Genomic DNA, 22,553 nt, shown 5'->3' with positions numbered 1-22,553 from the left:
TCTTCACCCTCATCTTTTAATCTTATTCTTAACAGTTCATGAACATATCATTATTTAGTTCAATTCATCCATATATTAATGTAAATGTGTACACTTCTAGAATCCTGATGTAACTAGTGCTGATAATTGCTTTCATGGTAAGGTTATCTCTGCAGGCAGTAGAGACAGCATGGAATAGCCACTGCATTCTGTGCTTTCATGGGTTTCTCTTTGGATTTCATAGGAAGTTTTCTGCTTTCAGAGAACTCATAATGTACTCAAGGAGAGAACTGATTACTGGAAAACAACATTTGTGATTAGTACAAAGCAGAAGATAGAAGAGAAGGAACATAGCTTGGATTAATTATTATAAGTTATTTTTTCTCTCTGACACTTTCCTAAGTTAGAATGCATTGTCTGGTACATAATTAAAACTGTGATTATGATTCAATATATCTTACTAAAATAATCAGTGCCAATATTCTCTTCTCATTTGCTTCCCAGTTACCCTTAATTTTCTGCCCATTTGTAAACCACAGATACTAGAAGGTCATGTTATAGTTGTGATCCTCTTGTTTCAGAGCTTAGTTTCTCTCTGATTTCTTTTTAAAATGCCCAAACCAAAATGACTGAATTGTAGGAGTGTAGTAAGGACTGGAAAGTGTTTATCTGAAATTGTGGTAAATGTACAATCATTAAACTGTCTTGGAAAAGTCTCTGTGTTTAACCCTCCTCTCACCCTCCCTCTCTTTTCATTTTTTTTACAGAAACATACTTGATTCTGACAACTATAGTCCCATACCAGTAACGAGTGAAGAGACATATAAGAAAGTTGTAGGACAATTTCCATTTCAAGATATAGAACTGGAAAAGGTAAGGGATACATTGAGGTAAAATTCTCTCTCTCTCTCTCTCTCTCTCTCTCTCTCTCTCTCTCTCTCTCTCTCCAGTTAAATTCTCTCTGAAATTGAGATATTCCATATTGATAGATTTTAAAACTTTCACAGACTTTCTTCTGGGTCTTGATGTACAGAATCACTTCATTGGAAATCTGAAAAAGGCTTTGAGGTCCTACACATCTTTAGAGTTTTTCAGATCACTGGGGTAATGTAATTTGATTAAAATTTGAAATTTTTAATTTTGCTGTACTATTCAAATAGTTTCTTCTAAGACCAGACAGTTAAATTTGCTCTCTTTGATATAACTCTATTGTTTTGACAGTGCATCGAGAGCTTTCTCTCCACCAAAGTTACAGTGCAGAGGAGTTTTCCTCTAGCAGCCCCTTTCTAGCCAAGCTCTCTGTTGCACATAAGCCCTTCACATGAGAAGTAGGAAAGTACAGATTTAAGTATTGTCTTGCTATTTACGAAGTCACAAACACTTTTCCAATGTGGTTCCATGGCACATTGGAACTGGGGGAAGTCAGGGCAAGAACTCATACAAGGTAGGAACTTAGAGGTAGGAAATGATACAGTGCAACTTACTGATTTGCTCAGCCTGTTCTAACATCATCCAGCACCACTCTCCCAGGGGTGGCATTACCCACAGTGATCTGGATTCTCCCACACTAGTCATCAATCAAGAAAATGCCACACAAACTTACCTGTAAGCCAGTCTTATGGATTCATTTTCTCTATTAAGTCTGCTTCTTCCCATATGACCCTAGTTTTGACGTCAAGTTGACTTAAAAGCCAGCCAATACAGTTGCCCCCTTATCAGCTTGACACACAAACACATTGCTTATCAAGGCATCACCTTTCCTTTCTTGTTTATTTTCCTTTCTTGTTTATTATGTTAAATTTCATATTAACATCAGTATCACAGTATAGAACATACCAACTTTTAAAACTTCTACAGTCTTTTAAAAAAATTCAGATACTTTAAAATTTTATTCTCTAAAACATCTAACGTCTCAAGTTCAAAATTTCTCTAGACTAGCCAACGTTTCTTTAAAATGTCCAAAACATCTGTAAAATTCCAGTGTCTCTTAATTGCGTGCTCCTGTAAATTTGAAAATAAGTCAAATACTTTCTTACTCTAAGAATGAATATCCAGGGCACAGGCATAAATCAAATCAAAGCCCAAATTCGGCAATGTAAAAAGATCAGTGCTTGATGTCTGGGACTCATGATCCTCTGGTCTCCAAAGGATCAGGAATACTTCTTTAGCTCTGCCCTGGGCAGTATACACAGTTTGTTTCCTAGGCTTAGGCTAGCTCTACTCCACAGTTGTTGCTTTCCTTGGTGGTTGTCCCATGGTGGGACAACCCTACAAGTTTGGTGTCTTTTCTGAATCTAGACTCTTTCCTGTAACCAATAGGCTCCTCTGGACTCTCTTAAGGGAACTCTGACCCTGCCATATGCTGCCAAGCCTTAGTGTCTCTCCGTGACCCCTTCAGTCCTGAGTCTTCACATTTACCATTGGTCTTTTTTGACCTCTCATGTCAAACCATAGCTGCTCTTCGTTAACCTTTGTGCCCTAAAAATCAGTACCACCTGGAGGACTCTTAAATATTAACTATGCTCAGCTGCCAGCATGATATATAGCCTTGGATCCCAGTGGACCACAGCCTCTACGTGCTTTAGTGAGTTTTTCTAAGTCCCTCCAGCTTGCTCCCAAATATGGCCTATAGCTCAGGCTTATTACCAACTAGCTTTTATATCTTAAATTAACCCATTTATATTAATCTACATTTTATGCAGCTTTTTACCTTTTCTTCATTTTGTGTGTCTGACTCCCTTTATGTCTTGTGTGTGTCACTCCTGTCCATGTCTCCTGCACACCTACATTCATCTCCTCCTTCCTTTCTCTCCCTAGAAATCCCAGCTATACCTCCTGCCTAGCTATTAGCCATTCAGCTTTTTATTATACCAATCACAGCAATATACCTTCACAGTGTACAAATATCCCACAACATTGTGCTGACCCTGAAAAAATACTCCCAGTGATACTGGTCTCTTCTTAATCATCATTAGTTTCTAGACTCTAACTAATCAGCACCAATTATCCTGGTAAAGTAAAGTCTTTACTTAAGCAGTTCTGGTTTCTTTTTAAATACCCCTGATTCTTCAGCCCCTGCTGACTAGAACCACAGATTCTTAAAGCTCAAGATACCAAATTGCTCTGTTAGAGTCTTGAAGGGACTCTCAATCTTCCCTTTGAAACCATTCAAGTCAGGGCTCCATATTCTGCATTACTTTCAACATTCTTTTTTTTTTTTTTCTCATGGTTTATTTTTTTTTATATTTAAAAAATTTCCATCTCCTTCCCTCCTCCTCCCCCTTCCCTCCCCTCCTTCTCCCCCTTCCCTCCCCTCCCCTCCACCCAAACCTCCCCTCCCTCCCTCTCAAGGCCAAGGAGCCATCAGGGTTCCCCACTCTATGCTAAGATCAGGGTCCTCCCAACTCCCCGCTGGACCAGGATGGTGATCGACCAAGCTGAGAAGGCTCCCACAGAGCCCGTCCATGCAGAAGACTCAGAGCCCAGAGCCATTGTCCTTTGCTTCTCAGTCAGCCCCCGCTGTTGGCCACATTCAGAGAGACGGGTTTGGTCGCATGATCCATCAGTCCCATTCCAACTGGAGTTGGTGATCTCCCATTAGTTCTGTCCCACCGTCTCCATGAGTGAACGCACCCCTCTCGTTCCTGACTTTCTCCCTCATGTTCTCGCTCCTTCTGCTCCTCATCAGGACCTTGGGAGCTCAGTCCAGTGCTCCAATGTGGGGCTCAGTCACCTTCCCCATCTGTCGCCAGCTGGAGGTTCCCTCCCGGTCCTAACTTTCTTTCTCATGTTCTCTCTCCTTCTGCTCCTCATCAGGACCTTGGGAGCTCAGTCCGGTGCTCCAATGTGGGGCTCTGTCATTTTCTTCATCTATCGTCAGGTGGAGGTTCTATGGTGATATGCAAGAAATTCATCAGTATGGCTATAGGAACTGGCCTTTTCAGGCTCCCTCTCCTCAGCTGCCCAAGGAACTAACTGGGGGCGTCTCCCTGGAAACCTGGGAACCCCTCTAGGGTCAAGTCTCTTGACAACCCTCAGGTAGCTCTTTAAATTAAGATATATGCTTCCCTGCTCCCATAACCACCCTTCCTATATCCCAAGCACCCCATTCCTCCGAGCTCCCCCCGTTCTCCCCTTCACACTTTTCTCTCCCCATCTTCCCTTGGCCCAGTCTCGCCCAACCCTCAAGTTCCCAATTTTGCCTGGCGATCGTGTCTACTTCCAATATCCAGGAGGATTACTATATCTTTTTTTGGGAGTTAACCTTCTTATTATCTTCTCAAGGATCCCAAATTTATAGGCTCGATGTCCTTTAATTATGGCTAGAAACCGATTATGAGTGAGTACATCCCATGTTCATCTTTTTGGGTCTGGGTTACCTCACTCAGAATAGTGTTTTCTATTTCCATCCATTTGCCTGCAAAATTCAAGATGTCATTGTTTTTTACCGCTGAGTAGTATTCTAGCATGTATATATTCCACAGTTTCTTCATCCATTCTTCCACTGAAGGGCATCTAGGTTGTTTCCAGGATCTGGCTATTACAAATAATGCTGCTATGAACATACATGAGCATATGCTTTTGTTGTATGATTGGGCATCTCTTGGGTAGATTCCCAAGAGTGGAATTGCTGGGTCCTGGGGTAGGTTGATCCCGAATTTCCTGAGAAACCGCCACACTGCTTTCCAAAGTGGTTGCACAAGTGTGCATTCCCACCAGCAATGGATGAGTGTACCCCTTACCCCACAACCTCTCCAGCAAAGGTTATTATTGGTGTTTTGGATTTTAGCCAATCTGACAGGTGTAAGGTGATATCTCAAAGTTGTTTTGATTTGCATTTCCCTGATAGCTAAGGAGGTTGAGCATGACCTTAAGTGTCTTTTGGCCATTCGAACTTCTTCTGTTGAGAATTCTCTGTTCAGTTCAGCGCCCCATTTTTTAGTTGGGTTAATTGGCATTTTACCGTCTAGTCTCTTGAGTTCCTTATATATTTTAGAGATCAGACCTTTGTCAGTTGCAGGGTTGGTGAAGATCTTTTCCCAGTCAGTAGGCTGCCTTTGTGTCTTAGTGACAATGTCCTTTGCTTTACAGAAGTTGAGTTGCTGCTCAACTTCAGGAGGTCCCATTTATTCAGTGTTGCCCTTAAAGTCTGTGCAGCTGGGGTTATGCGTAGGAAACGGTTCCCTGTGCCCATTTGTTGTAGAGTACTTCCCACTTTCTCCTCTATCAAGCTCAATGTGTTCAAATTAATATTGAGGTCTTTAATCCATTTGGACTTGAGTTTTGTGCATGGTGATAGATATGGATCTACTTTCATTCTTCTACAGGTTGACATCCAGTTATGCCAGCACCATTTGTTGAAGATGCCCTCTTTCTTCCATTGTGTACTTTTGGCTCCTTTATCAAAAATCAGGTGTTCATAGGTTTGTGGTTTAAGATCCGGGTCTTCTATACGATTCCATTGGTCAACTTCTCTGTTTTTATGCCAATACCAAGCTGTTTTCAATACTGTAGCTTTGTAATAGAGTTTGAAGTCAGGGATGGTAATGCCTCCAGAAGAACCTTTATTGTATAAGATTTTTTTGGCTATCCTGGGTTTCTTGTTTTTCCATATAAAGTTGATTATTGTCCTCTCAATCTCTGTGAAGAATTTTAATGGGACCTTGATTGGGATTGCATTGAATCTATAGATTGCTTTTGGTAGAATTGCCATTTTTACTATGTTGATCCTCCCAATCCACGAGCAGGGGAGATCCTTCCATTTTCTGGTATCCTCTTCAATTTCTTTCTTCAAAGACTTAAAGTTCTTGTCAAATAGATCCTTCACTTCCTTGGTTAGAGATACTCCCAGATATCTTATGCTATTTGTGGCTATTGTGAAAGGTGATACTTCTTTGATTTCCCTCTCTGCTTCCTTATCCTTTGTGTATAGGAGGGCGACTGATTTTTTGGAGTTGATCTTGTAACCTGCCACGTTACTGAAGGAGTTTATCAGCTGTAAGAGTTCTTTGATGGAGTTTTTGGGGTCGCTTATGTATACTATCATATCATCTGCAAATAATGAAAGTTTAACTTCTTCCTTTCCAAATTGAATCCCCTTGATTCCCTTATGTTGTCTTATTGCTATTGCTAGAACTTCAAGCACTATATTGAAGAGATAAGGAGAGAGTGGACAGCCTTGTCGTGTTCCTGAATTTAGTGGGATAGCCTTGAGTTTCTCTCCGTTTAGTTTGATGTTAGCTGTCGGCTTGCTGTAAATAGCTTTTATTATATTTAGGAATGACCCTTGTATCCCTAATCTCTCCAAGACCTTTATCATAAAAGGGTGCTGAATTTTGTCAAATGCTTTTTCAGCATCTAATGAGATGACCATATGGTTTTTTTCCTTCAGTTTATTTATATGATGGATTACATTGATAGATTTTCGTATGTTGAACCAGCCCTGCATCTCTGGGATGAAGCCTACTTGATCGTAATGGATAATTTTTCTAATGTGTTCTTGGATTCGGTTTGCCAGTATTTTATTGAGAATTTTTGCGTCAATGTTCATGAGTGAGATTGGCCTGTAATTCTCTTTCTTGGTTGAGTCTTTGTGTGGTTTAGGTATCAGGGTAACTGTGGCTTCATAGAAGGAATTTGGCAGTGACTCTTGTGTTTCTATATTATGAAATACCTTAAGGAGTATAGGTATTAGGTCTTCTCGGAAGTTCTGGTAGAATTCCGCATTGAAACCATCTGGTCCTGGGCTCTTTTTGGTAGGGAGGTTTCTGATAACAGTTTCTAATTCTTCGCGACTAACAGGACGATTTAGAGCATTTACCTGGTCCTGGTTTAACTTTGGTATATGGTATTTATCTAAAAAACTGTCCATTTCTTTTACATTTTCCAATTTTGTGGCATATAGGCTTTTGTAGTAAGATCTAATGATTCTCTGAATTTGCTCTGTGTCTGTGGTTATGTCCCCCTTTTCATTTCTGATCTTATTAATTTGCGTGTTCTCCCTCTGCCGTTTGATTAGTTTGGCTAAGGGTTTGTCAATCTTGTTGATTTTCTCCAAGAACCAGCTTCTTGTTTCATTGATTCTTTGGATTGTTTTCTGTGTTTCTATTTTGTTGATTTCTGCCCTCAATTTGATTATTTCCAGTCTTCTACTTCTCCTAGGTGAGTCTGCTTCTTTTTTTTCCAGAGCTTTCAGGTGTGCTGTTAAGTCACCAATGAGTGCTTTCTCCGTTTTCTTTAAGTGGGCACTTAGTGCTATGAACTTTCCTCTTAGCACTGCTTTCATTGTGTCCCATAGGTTTGAGTATGTTGTGTCTTTGTTTTCATTAAATTCAAGAAAGACTTTAATTTCTTTCTTTATTTCTTCCTTGACCTAGGTGTGGGTCAGTAGTTGACTGTTCAGTTTCCATGAGTTTGTGGGCTTTCTGGGGGTAGCATTGTTGTTGAATTCTAATTTTAGTCCATGGTGATCCGATAAGACACAGGTGGTTACTAATATTTTTTTGTAATTGTGGAAGTTTGCTTTGTTACCAAGTATATGGTCAATTTTCGAAAAGGTTCCATGAGCTGCAGAGAAGAAGGTATATTCTTTCCTATTTGGGTGGAATGTTCTATAGATGTCTGTTAAGTCCATTTGGTTCATTACCTCTATTAAGTCTTTCAATTCTCTGTTAGGTTTCTGTCTGATTGACCTGTCCATTGGTGAGAGGGGAGTGTTGAAGTCTCCAACTATTAGTGTGTGTGATTTGATGGCTGCCTTGAGTTCTAGAAGTGTTTCTTTTACATAAGTGGGAGCTCTTATATTAGGGGTATAGATATTCAGGATTGAGACTTCATTCTGATGGATTTTTCCTGTTATGAGTATAAAGTGTCCCTTTCCATCTCTTCTGATTGATTTTAGTTTGAAGTCAACTTTGTTGGAAATTAGTATGGCCACACCCGCTTGTTTCTTAGGGCCATTTGCTTGATAAACCTTTTCCCAACCCTTTACTCTGAGTAGGTGTCTGTCTTTGTGGTTGAGGTGTGTTTCTTGTAAACAGCAAAATGTTGGATTCTGTTTTCGTATCCAGTCTCTTAGCCTGTGCCTTTTTATAGGTGAATTGAGTCCATTGATATTAAGTGATATTAATGACCAGTGGTTGTTAACTTCAGTCATTTTTAGTAGTAGAGTTTGTGTGTTTCCCTTCTTCTAGTTGTGCTGGCGAAGGGTCGCTAGATGCCTGCGTTATTGTGGGCGTTGTTGGACTCCTTGGTTTGTGATTTTCCTTCTATTACTTTCTGCAAGGCTGGATTTGTGGCTGCGTATTGTTTAAATCTGTTTTTGTCCTGGAATATCTTGTTTTCTCCATCAATGGTGAATGCAAGCTTTGCTGGGTATAATAGTCTAGGCTTGCATCCATGTTCCCTTAGTGTCTGTAGCACATCTATCCAAGCTCTTCTGGCTTTCATGGTTTCCATTGAGAAATCGGGTGTAATTCTGATAGGTTTCCCTTTATATGTTACTTGACCTTTTTCCTTTGCAGCTCTTAATATCTGTTCTTTATTCTGTATGTTTTGTGTTTTGATTATTATATGGCGCGGGGATGCTTTCTTTTGATCCAGTCTATTTGGTGTTCTGTAGGCTTCTTGTACCTTCATAGGAACATCCTTCTTTAGGTTGGGGAAGTTTTCTTCTATAATTTTGTTGAATATGTTTTCTGGGCCTTTGAGTTGTAATTCTTCTCCTTCTTCTACCCCAATTATTCTTAGGTTTGGTCTTTTCATGGTGTCCCAGATTTCCTGAATATTTTGTGTTAAGAATTTGTTAGATTTGTTTAGTTCTTTAATCTGTGAGTTTATTTCCTCTATTGTATCTTCAGAGTCCGAGATTCTTTCTTCCATCTCTTGTATTCGGTTGGAAATACTTGTCTCTGAAGTTTCTGTTCGTTTACTCAGAGTTTCCATTTCCAGTCGTCCCTCAGATTGTGTTTTCTTCAATATCTCCATTTCATTTATCAGGTCTTGTACTGTTTCCCTTACCTGTTTGATTGCTTTTTTTGTTTTTCTTGTTTTTCTTGGGTATCTTTGAGAGATTTATTTATTTCCTCTACCTTTTTGTTTGTCATCTCCATTTCTTTATGGCAGTTTTTTACCTCCTGTTTAAGGTCCTCTATTATTTTCATAAAGTAGTGTTTAAGGTCGGTTTCTTCTATATCTTCTGGGGTAGGGTGTTCAATTCTTGTTGTTTCGGGATGTCTGGCTTGTGGTGATGTCATGTTGCCTTTCATGTTGTTGGAGGAGCTCCTGCATTGGCGCCTGCCCATCTCTTCCTTCAAAAGGAGCCCGGAGGCGTTTGGTGTCCTAGACCAATCTTTGCTGTGACTGAAACTGGTTGGATCTCCCCAGTGGGAGAGGAGGACCTATTCCTTGCGTCACAATCTGAAGAAGCCCGCACTCCCTTGCAGGAATCCTCAGACCTGCCTGGAGGCCAGAGTCTGACTCCTCTGGGTGGATGGCCTTAGAACAGGAGCAGGACACCTGAGAACACTAGGGAAAGCTTGGGAGACACAAGCCTGCAGAGGGAAGTGGGGGTAGGGGGTCTGTGCTCTCTTCCAGGGCAGGTTGCCCCAGGGTCCGCATTCACTCACCAGTTCAGATGGAATGTCAGGGCACAGGATCAAGGATTCCAGGCAGCCCAGGGTCGCAGCCCAGACAAAAGGGCCAAGGTGGGGGCAGGGCGGGATGGAATACCACACAGCGAACCTGGCAGCACAATCTGAAGGAGCCAGCACCCCTCCGCAGGAATCCTCAGACCTGCCTGGAGGCCAGAGTCTGACCCCTTTGGGTGGATGGCCTTAGAACAGGAGCAGGACACCTGAGAACACTAGAGAAAGCTTGGGAGACACAAGCCTGCAAAGGGAAGTGGGGGTAGGGGGTCTGTGCTCTCTTCCAGGGCAGGTTGCCCCCGGGTCCGCATTCACTCACCAGTTCAGATGGAATGTCAGGGCACAGGATCAGGGATTCCAGCAACTTTCAACATTCTTAACTACTAAGTCCCACAATAGCTCATTAAGCCTCAAATACGCAATAACTTTTCTATTCAAAGTTTCAGAGTAATTCCACGGTTCTCTTAATAACATGTGCTCAGGTCTGCCGCAGACTTATCCCATAACCCTGTACTAGTTTTTGACATAGGATTTCTATGCTGTGGTGAAACACCATGACCAAAAGCAATTTGGAAGAGGAAAGATTTATTCTAGCTTACAACTCTCAGGTCTCAGTGCATCCTCTAGAAAAGTCAGCAAAGGAGCTCATGGCAAGAACCTGTAACCTGCAACCAAAACAGATACTGTAGAGGATGCTGCTTAATGGCTTGCTTTCTTATAGCTTGCTTAGCTTGCTTTCTTATACCACCCAGGACTACCTTTCCACAGTGATCATTTTGTGGGCCTTTCCACAACAATCATGAACAAAGAAATGCTTTAGAGCTAGGAAGATTGCTCAGTGCTTAAAAGCACTGTGGCCACTCTTGCAGAGGACCCAAGTTCAGTTCTAAACACATACTTGACAACTCACAATCACCTGAAATTCGAGTTCCAGGGTGTCTGACACCCTCTTCTAGCCTCCTCAGGCACTGAATGTACGAGGTGTGCATGTATACATGCAGGTAAAACACACATGTATATAAACTAAAATGATAAATAAATAGAAATAATTAAAAAATAGAATGCCCCACAGACTTGCCTGCCGCCCAATCCTATGGAGGCATTTTCTTGATTAAGATTCTTTCTTCCACATTCACTTGTTTGTGTCAAAGTGACATTAAAAACTAGTTCACACACTTGTCTTATTCTATTAAGTATTAGAAGTCTCTTGGAGTTTTCTTTTAACATTTGATACTGTTAAGTCTATACTTCACAAAGTAGGAAAAAGTTGGTTTTTTCATTTTAAGTAATTTTCAAGTGTCTTCAATGGATTTAGTGACTTTCTTTCATTAATTCTTACGTTTACAGCAGCCATTTCCCAAAAAGTTTCCTTTCTCTGAATTTGTGCCAAAAGTTTACAACCAGATTAAAGAATTTATCTACGCCTGCCTGAAGTTTTCAGAAGATCTTCATCTAAGGTATAACAGACGACACTGGGAATCAGTCCAGTGCTAAATTCATTACTTTCTCTAAAATATATACCATGTAAAATGTTTTCTATTTCTTTATCTATGAGTTTGGAAGCCTTAGTATAGGCTTTTCACTGTAGGATACTACTTTTAATAGTTATGGTGGATAGGAATAACTTTGAATGATGTAAGAAAGATATATTTTGCATTTTAAACAATACCAGCGAAAAATTACTGGAAATTATCGTTTAACCTACTCTACCATTCTACTAGATAAAATTTTATAGTGCGAATGGAGCAATAACACAGTCTTTGGAAACAGTATTATTGCTCTGCTAGTGTGTCTATCTTAACCACAGGCTTCTTTGTTTCTTTGCTCATTTATTGGTTTATTCTGTATATCTTTTGGGAAATATCTAGTTAGGTGCTGTTTAATAGTAAAGACATTGAGAAGCTCAAAAAAGGCTTTATCTCCAAGGAGGATTTTACTTACCTGAGGACCTAAATGCCAATAGTAACTGCTGCAGTAACTCAAGATATGTACAGCAGCCACCCTGCTCAGACCAGTAGTGCCTGAAAAGGCTCAACACTACATCTGTACCTATGCTTGGTAAACTGAAAAAAAGAGTGAATGAACAGAACATATTTTGTGTCAAGCTTTTCTGAAAATAAGTATAATTAGGAATTGGGTTGAGTCACTTTTTTATTAACTGTTCTACTAGTTTGGGTTGAACATAGGTCTTCTAGTATGCTAGACAAGTTCTCTACCAATGAGAAAGCCTCCAGCTTTTTGTTTCTTTAAGATGCTAAGGCAAGATCTTGCTAAGTTGCTCAACACAACCTTGATTCTCATCTGTAGTCCACACAGGCCTTGAACTTGCTGTCTTCCTGCATCAGCCTCCTGGGTAGTGTAAAAAGCTCTGTTAATTATTGTTCTTAATGAAAAAAAAAACTTGGGAATTGTACTATTTTCCCATCCACAACTAAGATGAATTTTATAGAGAAGCCTCCTTTTGAAATCAGATTACTTTTGAAAGGTAAATACCAAGACTTTTTTTTTTTCTCCATGGCTTGCATCCTATGGTTGTAGGTCTACAATACACCCTAGTGATTGGATAACCTCACATCAGACATCAATCTCTAAGATCTTATTATGTATGTTTTTAACAGGAAATTATTTCAAGTCAATTAAAAAAATGGCCTATTGTCACTTACTCTTTTGGGGAAATATAATATTGGGATGTGTATAAATTATTTAGATATTTTTCTTCTTATTTGAATTCTAAGTTTTTGTTTTCTTAATGTTATATTAGAGTGTTTTCCCCCTCTTTTTTTCTTTGTTTTTTTTGAGAGTTGATCTGTGTTTATTAAGTTTTTGATCCAAAACTTCATATGATGAAGTTTACATTGACAATTTAAATGAAATATTTCCTCAGCTTGAAGGATTTTTGCACTTTCTTTCTAACACTGTCCTGACATTTGCCTTTCAGCTCAGAATATATTTACTTTGTAAGCAGGGATCAGAGATCATTTCTTCAGTTCAAAGCTGTCTCAGAATATACTTAGTGTGTCGAGTGGGAAACATGGGAAACAGTACTCTCAAACAAACATCACCAAGTCAGAGAAGTGTTCAATGGAGATTTCTTATGCAGCTTTAAAAATAATTATTAATTTTTTGTATGAATATTTTCCCTTCCATCAGACAATGATAGAAATTATTATACATTATGAAAAGTTGTGTTATTCATAAATTCTGAGGCCATGCAGCTATTTTGAAAGTTCTTATTAGTAGGAGGGGATACTACTATATATAATAAAGTGATATTCCAACATATAGTTAAAAAGTACAATGCACACATAGATTTTGTCTTTCTAAACACTGTAAAAGTAAATCTTTGTAAAGAATTTTGGGGTGTTTTGTCTTTCTAAACTTAAAAAAATAAAGGAAAGTTTTTGGAGGCTCTGTTGTCTGGGTAAGTACTTCAATTGCTGTGTATCTCTGAGGTCACTCAGAGAAAAAGTATTTTAATAGAATATTGAAATTATCATTCCACCTTACCTCGGTCTCAACAGCTGTCATCAAGAAATCCAACAGCAAATGTTGGAGAGGTTATGGTGAAGAGGAACCCTTATTCATGGCTGGTGGGGTTATGAAAGTCAGTCCAGAGGTGCCTCAAAAAAATTAAGGATAGAACCATCCTGTGTTGTTTATATCAAGAGAACTCCACATCCTACTACAGAGATATTTGTACATCCATGTGCATTGCTACTCTATTCACTATAGCAATATAGAAATAGGACCAGCCTAAAAGTCAACTAACACTTGAGTTGATAATAAAAATCTGGCACATATAAGATAGAATGCTGTTCACCCCTAAAGGAAAATAAAATCATTGAATTACAGGAAAATGGGTCTATTTACACTCTTTAAGTGAGGTCACTCAATCTCAGAAAAAAAAAATCTGTGTTTGTTTTCCTTCATATACAGATTCTAGCCTGTAATGTTACATTCATGTTTGTAAACAAATACACATGTGTGTATTATGACATATAAAAGGAGACTAAAAAAGGGTAGTTTTAAGTGATGAAGATGATGAACACAGTTAAAGAAGTAAACTAATTCATTTTTTGTAGTTTTAACTCTGTCATAGGTGTGTGTGTGTTTTATGTGCATAATGTTATAACTGATGCTGGAAGTATAAAATCCAAAGTGAAGTTCCATGGCTTCAGAATGATTCTTTTTCTGAAACTGTACAAGTTAGCCTTCACTTCTTAAATTATTCAAACATGAAGAAAACAATCTAGGTAGAGTTTTGTAGATAGAATTTTTATGAAAACTCTGAAGATATTTGTTAATGTGCTTGGAATACTTTTTGGCACACAGTACATATTAGGGGTTTACTCCTCCCTTTACCACTGCTGATGCTTCTGTTTCTACTAATCCAGCTACAGCAGTTTCTACTGCAAGAACTACTGCACTTGCTCATTTCCCAAATCTAGTCACCTAGGATGCAACTGAGTTTATCCTTTACATTTCAGCTCCACTGAAGTTGATGACATGATCCGTAAGTCCACAAACCTGTTACTGACCAGAACTCTGAGCAACTCTCTGCAGAATGTCATCAAAAGAAAGAACATTGGCCTTACTGAGGTAAAGTAGCTCTTAGTAAAGGTGACCATGCCAGATGTCCTGTGCATGCACTTTGCCTACATCTATTATTTGTAACAATGAACGGGGCCAGGCCTGCTTGTTTGTTGGGGTTTCTGTCCCACCCAGTACCCCACAGCTGGCAAGCCCCAAAGAAATAACACAGAGATCTCTATAAGTTATAAAGCTGATTGGCCCATTAGCTCTAGCCTCTCACTGGCTAACTCTCACATCTTGATTAACCCATTTTTCTGATCTATGTTAGTTTTCAGTGGTTGCAGATCACATCCTGCTGCTTTGATGGTCTGGGCAGGAGTGGGAGGAATCAACTTCCTCCTTATCAGAATTCTCCTGTTCTCATTACATCATTTCTACTTCCTGTCTGGTTTTCCCACCTTTACCTCCTGCCTGGCCAATCAGCGTTTATTTAAAACATGATTGACAGATTACAGACAATTCTCCCGCACCAATTATTGATGCCAGGGATATTAGCACTTGGGTCTCTTGGTTTATGTTAGATTTACTTGACTTTTATTGTTTTCGATGTCTTCTGGATATGATTGGTAATTGCTATGTCACCATGTTACCTGTTGAACAAAAGCCTGGTGATTTGTGATTGAGCCCTGAGAGAGAAAGTAATGGTTTACCACCTCGCCTCATAAAGGGAAAAAGGTCTTTTCACTTGCTTGTGGTAAAGTATAAACTGAAGGTTTGACTTGCTGATATCTAGTCCTAAACTAGAAAGTTATGAGATTTCCTTTCCTTTGGAAATTTAGGATTTTATTGTCACATCTCACATTACCATTCACTGAAGGTACTGTGCCCAACATGAGAGCTTAGGTTAGGGGAAATTTTTTCTTCAGGAGGGAAAGCCTGCAGGCCATCTGTTTCTTACAGATCTGGTACAGATTTGGTATCAGTTTCTCTAGAAATAATGAACATTTCTAACTGCATAGTGTCAAGAATGATGATGAAATTCAGAAAATGGTTAATGATAATATATGTGTGTGTATGTATGTATGTATGTATGTATGTATGTATGTATGTATGTTATACTAACCAAAACCAAAGACAACTGCAAACCAGATGAACACTGTCATGGAGACTTTCTTTCTCTATATTGAGATAAAGAACACCATGCTATATGACACTGGCTGTGATAGAGCTATGTTGCAACAGTTTTTAAAATTGGAAGTTCATGTAACCATAATTCAGGATCTTCTCCTTATTTTCCTGTACTTGTTTTCTATTGCTTGGAATAGAATTGTCATGGATTAACTTTCTGTATCTGAAAATGGCATAGATTTTTTTTTCTTAACCAGAGAGCCTAGAAACAAGGAAAAGTAAGGGTCAGAAACTCTTTCATTGTCATTGGATTGTATTTTTTTCTTTTCTGAATCTCAACTGGGAGAGTAAGTTTATACTTTGTCAGCTCTGTCTTCATGATTATTCTTCTCCCAGAATCAACTAATTTAATTATTTTTGTGCCAACAGAAGTAAAGATTTTATCGTTCTGGCTAGAAATGGTTTGGTGTTACAGAACACTCAAGTAAAAGAAAAGTGTTGAAAATATATACTTTATCATCCTCCCCAGCATGTCAGGTCATTCAGAGTTTAAAACTCCATACAAGCTATACCTGTCAATCTGCCTTATCTCGCTTTGGGGCTACACAATACTGGTCCTCTCTCTCTATGTTCTGTCTCTGTTCTCTTTTCTCATGGCCTTGCTGCTTTCGTGGCTCCTTTTCTTCCACTTGTTTCATACTACCTTCTAGGAGCTAGAATTAGCTGTCACAAACCTTGAATGACACCTACTTGAGGTACATCTTTTCATAAACTGCTTCTTCTAGGTCTGTAGAAAAAGCAGTTGATGATAATGCATGTCTACCTTTACACAGATTTACTGGGTTCCAGTTCTGCCCCTTTGTTTAGTAGTGTGTTCTTGGGAAATGACTGAGCTTTATGTTTAAATAGGTACAATGGCATCACTTTTCATTGGATTATTTGAGCATTAAGTGAACATGCTAAGTATTTAGAATGGTATTTGGACCATAGAGAATACCAGTACACACTGATTGCTATTACTATATTTTCTGGGCATGCATACAGTATCAGGCTTAGTATAGAATGTATTTTTTTTAAATTAGGAGAAACCAAAAGTTTAGAACAAGAAGTCTATATCAAATGTGTCTATATCAAGATGTATTCTCAGGAACTGAGTACAAACTGTACCTGATTCTTTACTACTTATATTTTGGAATGTATTCAATGTATTTTTGTATCCATATTGATGTTAATATCTATTTTGAGCTAAAAAGCAATGAACATGACTAATTTTAAGCTCTGTATCAGTAACTAGTTCAGCATAAGCTTTGAGATAACATTTGAAAAGGATTTTCTTCTAAAAGAAACAGTGAAATAAGGTTTGTTCTTTGCTCTTTCTGAAACTGGAACCATTAGAATCAAAGTCTGGTTCTGGCAGGCTTAGCTAGTGAGGCTCAGCTACACATGCTCATTGTATCAGTCACAGGGACAAGTAATAGTGAAAAGCAGAGAAAGGAAATTGATTCAGTGTTCACATTGGAAAGAGGAGCAAATAGATCCAGTGCCCTCCAGGTTCATCTTCAGGACCCTGCCATGAGGGTTATGCATATCTAAGTAGGCCTGGTCAAAATATTGTCCTGCTCCTCATGGACCCTCTATTGTCTGAGTTCCAGTCTCTCCTGCAAGAAGTCTGAAGTGGTCAGATTACATGAACTCTCTTTGTAGGAGACAAGGTGCCCCTCTGGCTGGCACCAGCCTTTTCCTTCCCAAGCACATAGTTACTGAGGGGAAGTTCTAGTGTTTTAAGTCTCATTATCTTAGTAGTCTGATAGCTGAAAGCAAGATATGAGTGTATCCTTTGAAGTATCTTCCTTCCACGATGGACACATTTCCACAGTAAATTATCTTAAAATACGGTAACTGGCAGAAATGACGATAATGTAAGGAAGAAGACCCAGAGGTGTGCTTTTGGGTCATAGCTAGCATCTAGACTTAGAGTTGTGGTTATATTAGTCCCCAGCAGACCTGAAGCAGCAGCTGCTGCTTTTATTTTGTTGTGATTTAGACAAATGATCAGAGCTGTGACCTGTTATGTCTTGCACACACCATATACCTCCCACCCCTATTCCCAAAAGCAGTGGCAGGGCACATGTTAGTTAATTTAAGATACTTTTAAGTCAAAAACTTGAATGAAACCTTGGAAGTTGGAATTAGGAGTCCATTTATTTTGGTAATTCCATTGTTTAGGTCCTGAAGATGCATAAATTGAACGGTGGCTAAAGCTTTTTGAGCCCTTCTGGGATGAGAGTGAGAGAAAGTCTCTTACAGCCCTAGGTTAATTCATTCTTGTGAATGAGACCAGTGTTTCATTGCTGTTTAGTTTTTGCTCCTTGTGGATTTAGCAGCTGGGAATCATTAAAAGTATGCTACTTCTCACCTTATTGCTTTGGCTCAATTTCTGGAAGTTTTGGGATGGTAAATTTTCTGCTTCTGAAAACAAGATAAAAGCAGATCTAAGAGAAATAGGTACATCAAATAATTTATAGTTGAGAACTAAAACCTGCTAGGTACATATTTACATCACTATTTAAGTGACAGCCATATTTCTTTTCTGCTGTTGTCCAGAATAGAATACCTGCTATAGTGCCTTGGGTCCCTTAGAGATTTAGAGGAGGAGCTGGTACAGTGATCCCCAAAGGGCGTTCTGTACTGCAGCTCTCTGACTGTGGTCCCCACAGGGCAAACTGTGTTCACACTCTCTCACATTTACTTTCATACCAACAAGGACAGATGGAAAAACTTTTTGCTTCTAATGGGATTTTGTTCATTTATTTTCTTTGTGTGAAGTTTTGTTTGTTTGGTTTTTTGTTTGTTTTTGTTTTGAGACAGGGCCTGGCTATGTAGCCCAGGCTGTGCTCAAACTCAATTTTCGTGCTTCAGCCTCCTGATGGATTCTTGATAAAGTGACTTCTGTCATTTAGTTATTAGTTGCTGTTTACACTATAATTTTTTCTTTGCTTGGCTGTTCTCATAGGACTTTATATGAGAGATAATTAATATGCAGTCTGTTGGTAATTGCGTGTCCTTGAAACAATGTCAAGGATAGTTTGAAATATGAGTTGGGTTTAATGGTACTGTGGACGGTGCTCAGACTTTGCTGATAGTCTGATCTCAGGATACTTCATTTCATCCTTCCGTGCAAAGTTAGCCTCCAAAGCCTCTCCTTTGCAAGCATTTCGGAAGCTGTCATTCAGGATTGGAGATCATCAGACCTTACTAACAGACAGTTCCCTCTGAAAATGACATGCATGTGTTATAATCCTGGAATGTTTTAATAGTCTATTCTGTGGTTGGCAGTGAAACATAAGGGGTGACTGACAGCCCGCTGATGCAATTCATGGTGATCTCTTGTGTTGACAGATCTTTTTAAAGTCATGATAAATTACTACTGTACCCAGCATAACCGCCTCCTTTTTCTTTTTTTTTAAACTGTCAAAATCCTGCAAAACAGAACAATTTTCTCTTTGACTGCCACTGTTTTTTTTTTTTAATTTCTGTAGCATGACATGTTTCCTCTTATTATTAGAATTTCTTTTGATAGATAGAATGTGTTCCTTATAGGTAATGCTGATTTTAAAATGGAAATCTCTAATTCTCCAATTTAATTCCTTTCCATTTCTGATGCTTACATCAAGACAACCTTGCCACTATCTATACCTTTAATCCCTTTCCTCCTTTCTGGGAGACTGTTGAAACATAGTAGTTTTGGGGGGAAGGGTACCATCTTCTTTAGTGATGTAGCTACCAATAAATTATCTTTGCTCCAGTAAATTACCTTAACTGGGCAAGAAACTATTTAAATTCAGCAGGTCACACACAGACAGAAGACCTGGAAGTAGGAGGGATCTAGTTACAGAAGGAGATAATGAGGATTGAAGTGGTGAAATGCCTAAGATTTATTATATAATTGTATGAAACTCAAATGATTTAAACTTTTAAAAAGAGTAATTTGATTTAGATGATCTAAGTGTGATTTTTGTCCTTTGAAAGAGAAACAGAATCAACAGACTGTAATGAATTGCTCATTTTAAGGGGTGTGCTTTCCTTCCAGAGTAATGTTGGATTTGGGGATAATTTATAAGAGACAGGACAGTAGCTTTGAATCCAAAATGCCATCTCTGAATTATCCTTTGATGATTGGCAAGAGTTTCCTGACAGATTTTCACTGTCTGCCGACTTCTGAGGAGTAATAGAAAAAGTCAGTCTTGGTGACAGCTCATCTTTTCATCCGAGAGAATCTCATAGCTGCATCTCGGTCCCTCTTGTCCTTTGCTAGTGCCTCAGAAGTAGCTGCTTGCCCGAGTTCTTAAGGCAGTAGAAGTAAGTAGAAGGCTTTGTTCTTTTCATTACTGAAGAGTTATTGGTAGAAGCTAGCATACATGTCCTGAGAATAAATGTACTGTGTACTTTGGCCCAGAAATGGCTGTTACAAAGGAGGTGAGTGTGCACTTTCTGATTATAGATCCGCTCATAGTTTGTTTAATATTCCACAACATCATTCAATGATCCCTCTTATGCAGTGGTATATTATGTATTTTGATAAATAAATCTTGCCTGAAGATCAGAGGCAAAGCTAAAGCCACTAGAGGTCAGACAATGGAGACACACACCTTAAATCCCAGGATTTGGGATACAGAGGCAGATGAATCTCTGTGAGTTCAAGGCCACCCTGGGCTACACAAGATCAATGCAGAAACAGATCCAGGTGATGGTGGCTCATACCTTTCATCACAGCCCTAGAGATAATATGAAATGAAAGGAGAGAAAGGTTTAGGCTGCTTAGCCTGCAGTCACCCAGCCTTGGTAGCGGTAAGATTCTCTAGTGGTTTGACTGCTTTGCTCTTCTGGTTTTCAGATTGAACACCAATATCTGTCTCTGGGTGTTTATTATTCATGCTATACTCTTTTTAATTTTTAAGTGAGCATGAAAGAACCACCACAGGACACACCAAGGACCAAGTTCTCAGCACAAGGAGATTTGTTCGCCCCAGAGGGACAAAGGGCAGGGAAAAGGAGTCCAAGATAGGAGACAGAGGACAAGGGAAAAGAGAAAGGAACAAGATGCAGTTCCAGTTAACTTACATAATTGAGAAAGTTGCTTTCTTCTTATTTCTGTTGTAGTAACATGGGAATTATTATGCTCATTTAACCTGTGTCTCCAGGTTTTGAAAAGATGGTACACAAAAAAACGTGTGAAATTCTTAATTCATTTCTCTTCCTTCTCCATCTCTAGAGTAATGAGGATGGCTTTTATTTAGTAGAACTTGTGATTGTGAACGTGTGTGTGAATGCTGGGAACAGAACCAGGGCCTCACGATTCAAGCATGTACTCAGGCACTATGCCCTATCTTTAGTTCCAGAATGAGCTTCCTCACAGATCTGTTGTATGAGAAGAGGGAGATGCTACCAATAGCAAATAATGTAATGCTCATAGTGACCGTCTGGCTTGGAAGTTATTCATACATTTTATCTGAGGAAACAGATTGATAATATTGATAAAACTGTCAGGTTCAGGGGTTTTGTCTTCTCTGCCTTATGTGGTCATGTCCCTTCTCTTATGAACTGAGGTCGTTTGTTGGCTTCTCACAATGTAGTCACACATGTGTGCTTTCCTTAGGCCTAATTTTGAAACTTGTGTTGTCTTTTCAGTTATGCTTCTTGCTTTACTGACTGTTTATTTGTTTGATTCATTTGGCAATTGTATTTCTTTTGTAGGGCCTAGGACTAGCATCTTTTATCTTAGTTTAACCTTAAAAAAATAAATAAAAGAATATATTTGCTGCATAGTGACAAGTGTTGCTTTAAATGGGGAAATCGAAGATGCTGCAGGAGGTTGACATGTTTTCTTGGAGTATTCTTCCTGTAAGGTAGTCTTTGGAGCACCCTGCTGATATCTCAGGTGAGTTAGCATTGCATGTGCTTTTGTTTTCTAGCTTGTTCAGATTATCATCAACACAACACACTTGGAGAAGTCCTGTAAATACTTGGAGGAATTCATCACCAATATCACTAATGTTCTTCCAGAGACGGTTCACACCACCAAACTCTATGGTACCACAACTTTCAAGGTGAGAGCACGTTCATTAGCAGAGAGGGGATAGTCACGAGCACACTCCATGAACATAGTCTGGACCATTTCATATGTGGCTTCATTTCCTCAAGATGATTTACCACATGTCTTAAGAATAAGGGAGATTTTGGTTTGCTCTCTATTTTTTCTGGAAAACAAATTTAGATGCCAGGGTGGTGTGTGTGTGTCCCCAAAATGACCACAAAATTTCAACTACATCGTCTAGGATAGTATGGTTATAGCTGACACAATATCAACTGTAAATTCTGTATTTGGCAACTCTCTCCTTTCCATGTCTAACTTTTTAAATCTTAATTTTTAGTCACAAGTCCTTACTCCAAATAGTTAGCCATTTTCTAATTATTTTCCAAGTCCATGGCATTAGTTTTCACTGGCTTTAGATCAGAGAAAGTGACACCTTTGTAAAACAAAAGAAAGATTAATGGTAGGTGAGTTTCTGGAGCAGAAACACCTTCTCTTAGAAGATATCTATGGGTCTTAATAAAATGTTGTACATTACCATGTGAAACTTTTTATAGGTTTTAGCCAGAAAAATGTTACAGTTTTAAACATTAGAAATACTGAGTTTGATATAAAGATGAACCTGAGTGGAGACCAGGCCTTGTTACGTAGCTCTGGCTGGTCTAGATTTCTGTGTAGGTCAGGCTGGCTTTGAACTCACAGAGATCTGCTTGTCTTTCCTCCTGAGTAGCTGGGGTTAAAGGTTGGCACCATTACACTCAGCATGGTTTGAGTTTTTTTGGTTTCATGATTGTTGTAGTTTTAAAACATGTTGTGTAACATTAAAAAAAAATCCCCAAATGGTGACAATTAGATAAATAATTAAAGAGATTTAACCATAATCTCTGTCCCCTGTTTTCCTTTTTCTATCCTTTTATCCTTTCTCTGTTTGTGGGTACCATTTCTCAAATGTTGCTGCCAAAGAAGAAATCAGAGTTAATCCATTTAGTGATTACAATCTATGAAAGGGGGACTTTTGGAAGAATTTAACTGTTTATCATAGTTAGAAATATGTGCAGTGTTGAACATGACCCAGTCCTTCCATCTCTGTGATAGCTATCGGACTGAGTGAGGTATTTACAAGATGACCCTGGCATTCTTCATATTATCAGTAAGATTACATAAGATAAATTCATTAC

The 22,553-nt window shown here is 38.9% G+C and overlaps 1 protein-coding gene across 1 annotated transcript in view; it reads left to right on the top strand.

Moving 5' to 3' along the window:
• The window catches only part of Exoc6b (exocyst complex component 6B), a 491,547-nt gene that overhangs the window by 241,503 nt on the left and 227,491 nt on the right, over window positions 1–22,553 (top strand). Inside the window, exons 14-17 of the mRNA XM_038319126.1 lie at window positions 747–852; window positions 10,971–11,080; window positions 14,111–14,222; window positions 21,257–21,391. Coding sequence (XP_038175054.1) covers window positions 747–852; window positions 10,971–11,080; window positions 14,111–14,222; window positions 21,257–21,391 — 463 coding nt within the window. The remainder of the gene's footprint in view (window positions 1–746; window positions 853–10,970; window positions 11,081–14,110; window positions 14,223–21,256; window positions 21,392–22,553) is intronic.

Source organism: Arvicola amphibius, chromosome 2 (assembly GCF_903992535.2).
Source record: "Arvicola amphibius chromosome 2, mArvAmp1.2, whole genome shotgun sequence".
Classification (NCBI taxonomy): domain Eukaryota; kingdom Metazoa; phylum Chordata; class Mammalia; order Rodentia; family Cricetidae; genus Arvicola; species Arvicola amphibius.
Note: the sequence above shows the minus strand (reverse complement) of the source record. Positions and strands in the feature narration are given on the sequence as shown.